Genomic DNA, 12500 nt, shown 5'->3' on the forward strand with positions numbered 1-12500 from the left:
TTGTCTCTAACAGAGTCCAGAGGGACCAGAACCAGACTCAGACGGACCAGAACCAGGAGCTGCACATGATCCGAGCAGAGCTGCAGCAGCTCCGGACTCTGGTCGAGCAGCTGCTGCAGAACCGAACAGACTCAGGGCCACAGATCTGAGTCTGAGGGAGTTTTCCTGCTGTAGTTGTGTTAAATTGAACAGGTAGCTAACACATACACATTCGCACAAAAACACATAAAAACATGAGATAATAGATAGATAAGAGCATAAAGACACATACGTATATGTACACGTACACTATACTTAAGCAGTGTTGCCACAGTTACTTTGAAAAAGTAACTTAGTTACTTTACAGATTACTTGATTTTATAAGTAACGAAGTTAGATTACAAGTTACTTTATTAGTTACATTCAGCAACTGCCGACAACACCCCCACAGCCTCAACATAAAAATGACAAACGGTTTACTGTGATGCAGCTCGGCGTTGCCAATAGTCGGATCTGGTTTATTATGGCACAAAAAAGACCGTGTTTAAGGGCAGCATTTCCTCTACAACATACTGCCAGACCAACGTCTTCAACTCTCCCCCACTTACTGGTTTTGCACCGAAGTCCAGCTTTTGTTGTTTTGGGTGGTGGGGGACCTCCTCTCTGCTTCGCACCACCTGCTGGGACTTTCTCTGTAAGTTTGACTGCAGCACTGCGACTCCAAATGTTTCTTCAAATTTGACGTAGTGTTTTTGTAGCTAGATAGCACTTTGTCACCACCAGCACTGAGTGTACAACGGACCATAAAGGGAAATTTCACCGCTGGAAAGCTGAATATATCTTTAAATTGGGTCACTAATGTAGTAGAAATGTGAAAAGAAAATTGAAATTGATGCCTTCTAGGCCGAGATAAGCCAGAAAATGTGTTTTTGGCTCATATGGATGAAAGACACCAAATCCCAGAATGCACTTGCTTTGCTGCTGTATGAGGCCACTCCCAAGCCACGCCTACCCTTTACAGACAGACAGTGAGACGATCAACTCAACAAGTGTGTTTTATTGTCATTTCAACCATGTACACGAAAAAACGATTCACCGTGGCTCAAGTGGTGTTACACATTTAAAACATGCTTTTCTTTGGCCACAGCTGATACATTATCCGGACTTCTTTCAGCGGATTGATAGCTCCAGAGTTAACAGAACTGTGGCCATAGCAACGCTCTGCTATGCATGGCAACGGTGTGTTATCCTTAGCAACAGTCTGTTATCAAGAAATAACAGACCGCATTCTACATTAGAATTCAACCAAGCCATGTGTCACTACCCAAAATGAGTAGAGTGCAGCTTTGAGTTGCGCATGCGTCACTTTGCGACGAGTGCAGATGTGAGTTGCGCATGCGTCACTTTGCGACAAGTAGCCTACAAGATGCTAGCTAACGTTAGCAATCAAGTAGCCTACTAGATGCTAATGGCGTTTTTAGCTAACGTTAGCAGTCAAACAATAATAAATAGCTAAAACGTTTTTGAAATGACTGCTAGCTACAAGTTTGCAATCAAACACAACATCGGCTGTCACTTGAATGGCGTTTTGAGCTAACGTTAGCAATCTAACAATCATAGAGAGCTAAAACGTTTTTGAAATGACTGCTAGCTACAAGTTAGCAATCAGACACAAAGACTGTCACTTTAATGGCGTTTTGAGCTAACGTCAGCAACCAAACAATCATAGATAGCTAAAACGTTTTAGAAATGATTTCCATCTTCTGTTATTGTATGTAAAGAGAAAAGTTTATTATTTTACAGATTTCACAAATTTCAGTAAGACACGTTATGCCGCAACAGTTTAAATCTGACCATGCGCAACTCACATTTGCACTCGACCAAAGCCGGTCTGACTCGGCTAACATCGGGTATGACACGTTATGCCGTAAACCGTTTAAATCTGAGCATGCGCAACTCAAAGCTGCACTCTACTCATTTTGGGTAGTGACACCATGTAATAAAAGAAGGATAACACAGCTACTAGCATTAGCTCTTGGTGGGCTGTGGTATAAACATTGAGTATAAACACAGCCGTACATTTGCGTGGGATGTAGCTAGAATTGTCGGCATTTTACAGTCACAAACTCCACCAGCAGTTAGCAGTTAGTTGGATACAAATCACCCCATTTCTGTAACAGGCAGTCCGGGGTAACACAGCCCACCTCCACTAGTAGGCTTACCCGGTGACAGAGCAGCAGGCTGGATTGTCCACAGCAATATTTCCACAACAACAAAAACCCAGCACAGCAGTCTCTGAACTCACGTTGGGAGTTTCATTAAAGTTGGATGTAGTCCAGTTTGTTTAATGAGCGGACACTTGCAAGCAGGATTGGTGAACAGATGGCTGGCTAGCGTTAGCTTTCCACCGGCACACTTGTTCAACGCTCCCCGCTGATGAGGTCACTTTACCGGCCACAGGAATCGAGCACTACCGTGCAGGCAAAGCTTGCGTAGTGTGTGGAGTATTGCGTCTGTAATAAAGTGTCCTGCATATTCTCCGATGTGTTCCAATGTATCCCGGTGGTACACGTGTGTGGTAGTTTGAATGCACATAATTGTTGTTCTAAAATTTCCGTCGGGATGAACAGTTTCTGCTGCTGCTGAGAAGATAAGCGAGGATTCAAGATGGCTGACACTCGTTTTTTCCTCAGCAATCTCCGGAAAAAGCCGACAGTCCAACCCCCTTTGGGCTATGCGGAAGTGGCTCCTAATACAGGCTGTAGTCTTTTGCCTCTGGGCAAAAAAACCTCAGATGACGCAAAAATCGTCATTTTGCGTCATCTGAGGCTTTTTTCCAGACCCACAATACAGAGATCTCCCCTCTCAGGGGGACATGAGGAAGGAAAGCATGGTCATTCAAAAATACTACCAGGTTTCTACTGATACAAAGCTTAATGCTAATCGGTGAAGTTTCCCTTTAATATTGCCGTCTTTAGCTGACACAAACTCTAAATAGTGACTGTATTTCCATCTCTCTCGTCCCTCCATTGTTGTTTACTTTTGTGTTGCTGCATGGTACACGTGAACTGTCCTCATGCTGAAAATGTGACTTGTTCTCATGCTGAAAAGGTGAACTGTCCACATGCTGAAAACGTGACTTGTTGCATACGTGACTTCACTCCCCGACGCAAGAAGAAAGCAAAAATATATATTTTTACTAAGGAAAATGACAAAAATAGTAAAGCACAGTGACTTAGATAAGTAACTTTAATCTGAATACTGGTTTGGAAATAGTAATGCGTTAGATTACTCATTACTGAAAAAAGTGGTCAGATTAGAGTAACGCGTTACTAAGTTACCCGTCATCACTTTACTTAAGTAAATTAAAAATATGTATATAATATGTGCTGTGACATGGGCAGGGATGGCAGATGTCCTACAGTTTGTTGAGAAACCCAACAGCTGATAGTACAAATGATCTCAGGTATCTGTTAGACCTGGCACGTTTTCGGGAGGTATACCTCCTTCCTGATGGTAGGAGGCAGAACTCAGAGTGTAGTGGGTGAGTGGTGTTAGCCCAAATGGCCGTTGCCCTCTGTGTGGCTCTGGCCTCATACACAGACCCAACGCTGTTGAGCTCAGTGCCAGTTACTTTCATTTGTTTACAGTTTTTGCCAGTCTGTTTTTGTTGATTACATTCAAATTGCCAAACCAGCAGATCATAGCAAAGGTTCAAATTGACTCAACAAAGGATGAATAAAAAGTTTTCAGAAGTGATCTGTTGACATTAAACCACTTCAACTTTCTTAAAATAAACAGTCTCTGATTGTTTTTTTTACATATATAGTCTGTATTGGTGTCAAAGTTCAATTTATCATCTAAAATGGTGCCCAACTACTTGTATTGGCTTACCACCTCTAACGCTGTGCCATTAATCAAAGTTGAAGCAGTGGTGGGAGGATTGTCTTGTGGTTTTAGAGAAGTTGAGTTGTAAATATGAGTCCTTGCACAATGAGATAAAACTGTGCCGTGTCCCACCTCGTGATCCTGCAGAAGACTAATTATCACAGAATCATCAGCATACTAGAACACAAATAAAAGTGGTGACAGAACACACCCCACAGGTGACCCTGTTGAGCACATGAGGGCCTTAGATAAAGTGTGATTTACACGTGTTCTCTGTGACCTCATAGTTAGGAAATCAACTGGCCAGCATATGGTAAAAAAGTCAATATCAGGAAATTGCAATAGTCTGTGAGCAAGAATATGGGGCTGCATACAGTTAAACGTTGATGAGAAATCAATAAAACACAAGCGTGCATGTGTCTTCTTGCCCTCTAAATGACCAGTAACAAAGTCCAGCAGTGTTGCTGTGGCATCCTCAACCCCCTTACTTACTAGTGGATCAATCATCCACTAGTACTCCACCAGGTACCTACCCAGGTACACACAGAGGACACGCTTCACCAGGTACCTACCCAGGTACAGACTTAGGACACGCTCCACCAGGTACCTACCCAGGTACACACGGGGGACACGCTCCACCAGGTACCTACCCAGGTACACACAGAGGACACGCACAACCAGGTACCTACCCAGGTACACAGAGGACACGCTCCACCAGGTACCTACCCAGGTACACACGGAGCACACGCTCCACCAGGTACCTACCCAGGTACACACAGAGGACACGCTTCACCAGGTACCTACCCAGGTACACACTTAGGACACGCTCCACCAGGTACCTACCCAGGTACACACGGAGCACACGCTCCACCAGGTACCTACCCAGGTACACAGAGGACACGCTCCACCAGGTACCTACCCAGGTACACACGGGGGACACGCTCCACCGGGTACCTACCCAGGTACACACGTAGGACACGCTCCACCGGGTACCTACCCAGGTACACCACAGACGCGCTCCACCAGGTACCTACCCAGTACACACAGAGGACGCTCCACCAGGTACCTACCCAGGTACACCCGGGGACGTCAGTACCCAGTACACGTGACACGCTCCACACCTACAGACACAGGAGCACCTCACCAGTACCTACAGGTACACACAAGGACGCCACACCACAAAGACACGCAATACCTAAGTACACACGAGGACACGCACCTACCAAAACAAAACCATAAGGTACACACAGAGGACCCCACCAGGTACTACCCAGGTACACACGGAGCAAACAGTGAAGCCAACACCCAGGTACACACAGACGCTCACCAGACCCAGGTACACACAGAGGACAGACCTACCAAATACACAGGACACCGCTCCACCGGGTACCTACCCAGGTACACACGGAGGACACGCTCCACCAGGTACCTACCCAGGTACACACGGAGGACACGCTCCACCAGGTACCTACCCAGGTACACACGGAGGACACGCTCCACCGGGTACCTACCCAGGTACACACGGAGGACACGCTCCACCAGGTACCTACCCAGGTACACACGGAGGACACGCTCCACCGGGTACCTACCCAGGTACACACGGACACGCTCCACCGGGTACCTACCCAGTACAACGAGACACCGCTCCACCGGGTACCTACCCAGGTACACACGGAGGACACGCTCCACCGGGTACCTACCCAGGTACACACGTAGGACACGCTCCACCGGGTACCTACCCAGGTACACACGGAGCACACGCTCCACCAGGTACCTACCCAGGTACACACAGAGGACACGCTCCACCAGGTACCTACCCAGGTACACACAGAGGACACGCTCCACCGGGTACCTACCCAGGTACACACGGGGGACACGCTCCACCGGGTACCTACCCAGGTACACACGTAGGACACGCTCCACCGGGTACCTACCCAGGTACACACAGAGGACACGCTCCACCGGGTACCTACCCAGGTACACACGGGGACCCACCAGGTACCTACAGGTACACACGGAGGACCCGCTCCACGGGTACCTAGCAGGTACACGGAGGACACGCTCCACCAGGTACCTACCCAGGTAACGGAACACCGCCCCGGTACCTACCCAGGTACACACAGAGACGGTAGGTACACAGGTACGGAGACGCCCACCGTACCTACATACACGAGACGGCCACGGTACCTACCCATACACACGGAGACACGCTCCACCTACCTCAGACACAAACCAACCACCATACACACAACACCTCAGACCTACCAGGTACACACTGGACGCCATACCACAGGTACACAGAGACGCTCCACGGTACCTACCCAGGTACACACGGAGACCCTCACAACCTACCAAAAATAGGAAAGTACACACCATCACCAACCTACCCAGGTCACACGAACCCTCACTACTACCCAGGTACACACGGAGCAGGTACCTACCCAGGTACACACGAGGACCGCTCAGTACCTACAGTACACACGGGACCGCTCAGTACCTCCAGGTACAAACGGAGGACGCTCCACGGTACCTACCCAGTACACACAGAGGACCACTCCACGGGTACCTACCCAGGTACACAGAGGACACGCTCCACCAGGTACCTACCCAGGTACACAGAGGACACGCTCCACCGGGTACCTACCCAGGTACACAGAGGACACGCTCCACCGGTACCTACCCAGGTACACACAGAGGACACGCTCCACGGTACCTACAGGTACACACGTGACGCTCCACCGGTACCTACCAGGTACACAAGGAACGCTCCACCAGGTACCTACCCAGGTACACACGCGGTACCGCTCCACCGGTACCTACCCAGGTACACAGAGGACACGCTCCACCAGGTACCTACCCAGGTACACAGAGGACACGCTCCACCGGGTACCTACCCAGGTACACACAGAGGACACGCTCCACCGGGTACCTACCCAGGTACACACGTAGGACACGCTCCACCGGGTACCTACCCAGGTACACACGGACGACACGCTCCACCGGGTACCTACCCAGGTACACACGGAGGACACGCTCCACCGCGTACCAACTAGGGGTGGTACGGTTCACAAAATCCATGGTTCGGTTCGTATCCCGGTTTTAGGGTCACGGTTTTCGGTTCTGTACTGTTCTTGTTATTTTTTTTCATCATTTTATATATAGCTTTATTATCCACAATGTAGGATACCGTATTATAAAATAGTTATATCATGTAATCATGCACAAACTGAATTTGACTTGACTTTAAGCACATTATTTGGACCATCTCGGAGGAAAGCTAGCTGAGATTTTGATACAGCAAGAGGGAAGACATTGATGATTTCAACAAGGTTTTCATCGTGCATTGCCATCTACAGGAACTTATTGGCCTTTTTAGCACACGAAGATTGTAACATTACAGAATATCAATTGAAATAACTTGCATTTATCAACTTCAGTGTAATTCTTACAAAAAATGTATTCTTTAAAACAAAAAGAGAGGAACTCTTAAAGCTCCATTGAATAAGTCAGAATACGTTAATTTTGTTGAATAGTTCTTTAAAAAATAATAAGGAAAGTGTTTTTAGGTAGAAAAAAGTTACTCTGGGCTGAGTTTTCCCAGTAACCAAAGAGGCCAGGGATGCTGCAAATGTTGGTATAATATGAAAATTGTTGGTGGATTTAAGGCAAAAAATAATAATTTCTTGAATAAATCAAATTTGAACATGTCTGTCAATTCAATTCAATTCAATTTTATTTATAGTATCAAATCATAACATAAGTTATCTCGAGACACTTTACAGATAGAGTAGGTCTAGACCACACTCTATAATTTACAAAGCCCCAACAATTCCAACAATTCCAGTAATTCCCTCAAGAGCAAGCAGTGCGACAGTGGCGAGGAAAAACTCCCTCTTGGGAAGAAACCTCGGACAGACCCAGGCTCTTGGTAGGCGGTGTCTGATGAGCCGGTTGGGGGTGTGATGAACAGTGGCGATAGTAGTCACATTAATAATGGAACAGTGACTGGATGTAGCGGGAAGCTGCAGGGTTCAGCAGGACGCAGCATGACATTGCAGGGCATCGCTGAGCTCAGCAGGGAGTGCAGCAGGACCACCTGCAACCAGGATCTTGGTGCCAACGTTCTCCAAGGAAATACGCTGGGGGAAAAAAGCATAAGGACTCCGGGGAGTAAACTCCCCAAAAGCTAGGATTAGTAACAAGCATTTCTGGGACGGGCTGCACACAAATAGTAATAGTAATAGTAATAGTACCAGTAATAGAAAGGGAGAGGAGAGAGCAGCTCAGTGTGTCAAAGGAAGGAAGTCCCCCGGCAGTCTAGAACTATAACAGCGTAACTATAACAGGTAACTAAGAGAGACAGGTCATAAGGAGAGGTAGCTTTTTCGGGCTTAGAACTCTCCCCCTGCCGGATCTGGCTTGGCTGGCCTGCCTCCCTCTACTTTGTTATGTATTATTAATCTAACAATTATGAAGAGAAGCAGTTGGGCCAGTTAGGTGAACACTGCAACTCCTCACTCCCTAACTATAAGCTTTATCAAATAGGAGAGTTTTAAGTTCATTCTTGAATGAGGTGACAGTTTCTGCCCCCCGAACCCAGATCGGGAGCTGGTTCCATAGGAGAGGAGCCTGATAACTGAAGGCTCTAGCTCCCATTCTACTTTTAGAGACTCTAGTTACACCCAGTACTCCGCCATCTTGGGAGCGCAGTGCTCTAGTGGGACAATAAGGTATTAGGAGCTCTTCTAGATATGATGGTGCTAGACCATTTAGAGCTTTGTAGGTCAAGAGAAGGACTTTAAACTCAATCCTGGATTCAACAGGAAGCCAATGCAGAGAAGCTAATACAGGAGAAATATGATCTCTTTTCTTAGTTCTTGTGAGAACACGCGCTGCAGCATTCTGGATCAGCTGGAGAGTCTTAAGGGACTTATTTGAGCAACCTGACAGTAGGGAATTACAATAGTCCAGCCTGGAAGTAACAAATGCATGGACTAGTTTTTCAGCGTCGTTTTGAGACAGGATATTCCTAATTTTGGCAATGTTACGAAGATGAAAAAAGGCTGTTCTTGAGGTTTGTTTTAGATTGGCATTAAAGGATATATCATGATCAAAGATAACTCCTAAATTTCTAACAGTGGTGCTGGAGGCCAGGGCAACACCATCCAGAGTAGCTATATCTTTAGATAATGAAGTTCGGAGGTGTTTAGGGCCCAGCACAATAACTTCAGTTTTGTTAGAGTTTTACATCAGAAAATTATAGCTCATCCAGGATTTTATATCCTTAATGCCCGCTTGAAATTTAGCTAGCTGATTGGTTTCGTCTGGTTTGATTGACAAGTATAATTGGGTGTCATCCGCATAACAGTGAAAGTTAATTGATTGTTTTCTAATAATATTGCCTAGAGTAAGCATATATAAGGAGAATAGAATTGGTCCAAGCACTGAGCCTTGAGGAACCCCATGGCTAACTTTAGCGTACTTGGAGGATTTATCATTTACATTCACAAATTGAGATCGATCAGAGAAATAGGACCTAAACCAACTCAGAGCAATTCCTTTAATGCCAACCAAGTGTTCCAATCTCTGTAACAGGATTGAATGGTCAATAGTGTCAAATGCAGCACTAAGATCTAGTAAAACAAGAATGGAGACAAGACCTTTGTCTGCAGCAGTTAAAAGGTCGTTAGTAATTTTCACCAGTGCCGTCTCTGTGCTATGATTCTTTCTAAATCCTGATTGAAAGTCATCAAATAAACTATTGCTATGTAGAAAATCACATAACTGATTAGCAACCACCTTCTCAAGGATCTTGGATAGAAAGGGAAGGTTAGATATAGGTCTATAGTTTGCTAAGACCTCAGGATCCAGGGTGGGTTTTTTCAGAAGAGGTTTTATCACAGCTACTTTAAATGACTGTGGTACCTAACCTGTTAATAGAGACATATTGATCATATCTAGTAATGAGGTGTTAACCACAGGTAATGCTTCTTTGAGTAGTCTCGTTGGGATGGGGTCTAAGAGACAGGTAGATGGCTTAGCTGAGGATATCTTTAACATTAATTGTTGAAGGTCTATAGGATAAAAGCAGTCTAAGTATATGTCGAGACTAGTCTTTATTTCTAGCGACTCTGCGTTTAAAGGTGAACCGTTAGAAGTTGAGTGTAAAAGGTGATGAATTTTATCTCTAATTGTTGTAATTTTATCATTAAAGAAGCTCATGAAGTCATCACTACACTGTAAAAACGAGAACTTGAAATTGCTCATCTTACTTTGATTTTCAATTAAACAGAACAAAAAACACATAATTGCATTATAAACTTTGTTAAAGTAGTTACTTCAACTCACTGTATTAAGTTTATTGTGATAAGTTGGTCTCACTTCAAAATGTATGGTGGCGCCACTTTGAAATTGTAGTTAGACTCAAATTGAGGCCAGGTCAATTACTCTTTTCATGCTCCACGCTAAAACAGGGTTTCCTGGGCAGTTCTGCAGGGGTTTTCAGTTGCCTACCTTTTCGGCCTGCTCTATGCCTTGAACTCTGATTTGCGTACTGCAGTCAGGTGGTTCATTGGCTGGTCAATTCCCATGATGCAAGGCAGTAAATGGTTGTGTCAAACTTTGCTGAAAAGTTTGCAGTTTGTTCGAAATACAAATGTAACTTTATGAATTCCGTTTATTAAACATGTCTGCTTAGAATGTAATGTTTTGTTGCCTGGTAATTGTCATTTTTGTGCTGGTTTACATTTGTAACCATGAGGTAAGTGACTGTTACGTTTGATAAGAAGAGCTGGAGTTTTGTAGTGTTAGACTTTGAGCAGTAATAGGCTTCCTTCAGCCAGTATTCTGCGGCGCGTCACTTCACTAGTGGCCCTTTTATGTCAAGTGATGCAAGATCAGCAGCTTTAGATGGGCCCCTATTTTGCACGGGGGCTTTTTTAGAAGTCGAAACTTAGTTTTTACACACAAAAGTTAATTATCTGAACAAAAGATAATTAGTTGACATGACTGTTTTTTGAATTATTTAGTATGTGAAACTTAAGATTTTAAGTTTTTATATCTATGAAAGATAAATTATTTAAACAAAACATTATTAGTTGGCACAGCATATGAAAGTTAATTATTTAAACAAAACATTATTAGTTGGCACAGCATATGAAAGTTAATTATTTGAACAAAACATTATTAGTTGGCTGAACTATTTTCAAAACGTAGGAGTTTGAGTTGGCCTCAAAACTCAAAAATCTAGTGCAGTAAGTTGCCTTGAAATTTTGAGTTTTCACAACATTTTCGTTTTTACAGTGTACTCAGAGCTAGAGGAATAGATGGCTCAGTAGAGCTGTGGCTATCTGTCAGCCTGGCGACAGTGCTGAAAAGAAACCTTGGGTTGTTCTTGTTTTCTTCTATTAGTGATGAGTAATAGTCTGATCTGGCCTTTCTTAGGGCCTTCCTATAGGTTTTGAGACTTTCTTGCCAATCCAAACGAGATTCTTCCAGTTTGGTGGAACGCCACTTACATTCGAGGTTTCGCGAGATTTGTTTTAATTTGCGAGTTTGGGAGTTATACCAAGGTGCTAGTTTCCTTTGCTTCATCATCTTCTTTTTCAGGGGAGCAACGGAGTCTAAGGTCGTCCGTAGGCATGTCGTAACAACCGCTCCACAAATGCATCAATTTGAGAGGGACTGAGGTTAACATAAAGGTCCTCTGTTATGTTAAGGCATGACATAGAGTCGAATGCTGTTGGAATATCTTCTTTAAATTTAGCTATAGCACTGTCAGATAGGCATCTGGTGTAGGAGCTTTTATCTAATTTAATATAATCAGGTAGTAAGAATTCGAAAGTGATTAAAGAATGATCTGATAATACCGAATTCTGCGAAAATATTATTAAATCCTCAATTTCAATACCATACGCCAGCACAAGGTCGAGGGTGTGGTTAAAACAGTGCGTCGCCTTGTGCACACTCTGACTGAAACCGATTGAATCCAGTAATGAGTTGAAAGCAGTACTAAGGCTGTCATTGTCAACGTCCACATGGATATTAAAATCACCTACAAGAAGTACTTGGTCTGATTTAAGGACTAAACATGATAAAAACTCTGAGAATTCAGATAAAAATTCAGAATACGGACCTGGAGCTCGGTAAATAACAACGAATATAATTGGCTGTAATGTTTTCCATTTTGGATGTTGAAGATTAAGAACAAGACTTTCAAATGAGTTATAATGTAATTTAGGTTTAGGAGTAATTAGCAGGCTTGCATCAAAGATGGCTGCAACTCCCCCTCCTCGGCCTGAGCCTCTAGGAATTTGAGTATTAATATGACTGGGAGGAGTGGCTTCATTTAGACTAACATAGTCTTCATGGCCCAGCCAGGTTTCAGTAAGACAAAATAAATCAATGTTATTATCTGATATCAACTCATTTACCAATACTGCTTTAGAAGACAGAGATCTAATATTTAATAGTCCACATCTAATTTTCCTATTTTGTTCTATTGTAGTCGTTTTAATTCCAATTAGGTTGTTAAGTATAGCGCATCTTTTGTTTACCTTTGATTTAACCGATCTGAGCCGGGGGACAGACACCGTGCTTATTAGACCATGAGTGGGCGACTGCTCCAACGGAAG

At 44.3% G+C, this 12500-nt stretch overlaps 1 protein-coding gene across 3 annotated transcripts in view; it reads left to right on the forward strand.

Annotated features, from left to right (window-relative positions):
• Positions 1 to 12500, forward strand: part of LOC120548279 (transient receptor potential cation channel subfamily A member 1-like) — a 43380-nt gene that overhangs the window by 29026 nt on the left and 1854 nt on the right. For 2 of the 3 annotated variants that reach the window (XM_039784406.1, XM_039784409.1), the window contains exon 19: positions 14 to 366. In XM_039784406.1, the coding sequence (XP_039640340.1) occupies positions 14 to 149 (136 nt within the window). In that variant the 3' untranslated portion in view covers positions 150 to 366. Of the gene's footprint in view, positions 1 to 13; positions 367 to 12500 lie in introns of those variants that run through there. The other variant, XM_039784408.1, reaches the window with a different exon arrangement.

This window comes from Perca fluviatilis, chromosome 19 (genome assembly GCF_010015445.1).
Source record: "Perca fluviatilis chromosome 19, GENO_Pfluv_1.0, whole genome shotgun sequence".
Classification (NCBI taxonomy): Eukaryota; Metazoa; Chordata; class Actinopteri; order Perciformes; family Percidae; genus Perca; species Perca fluviatilis.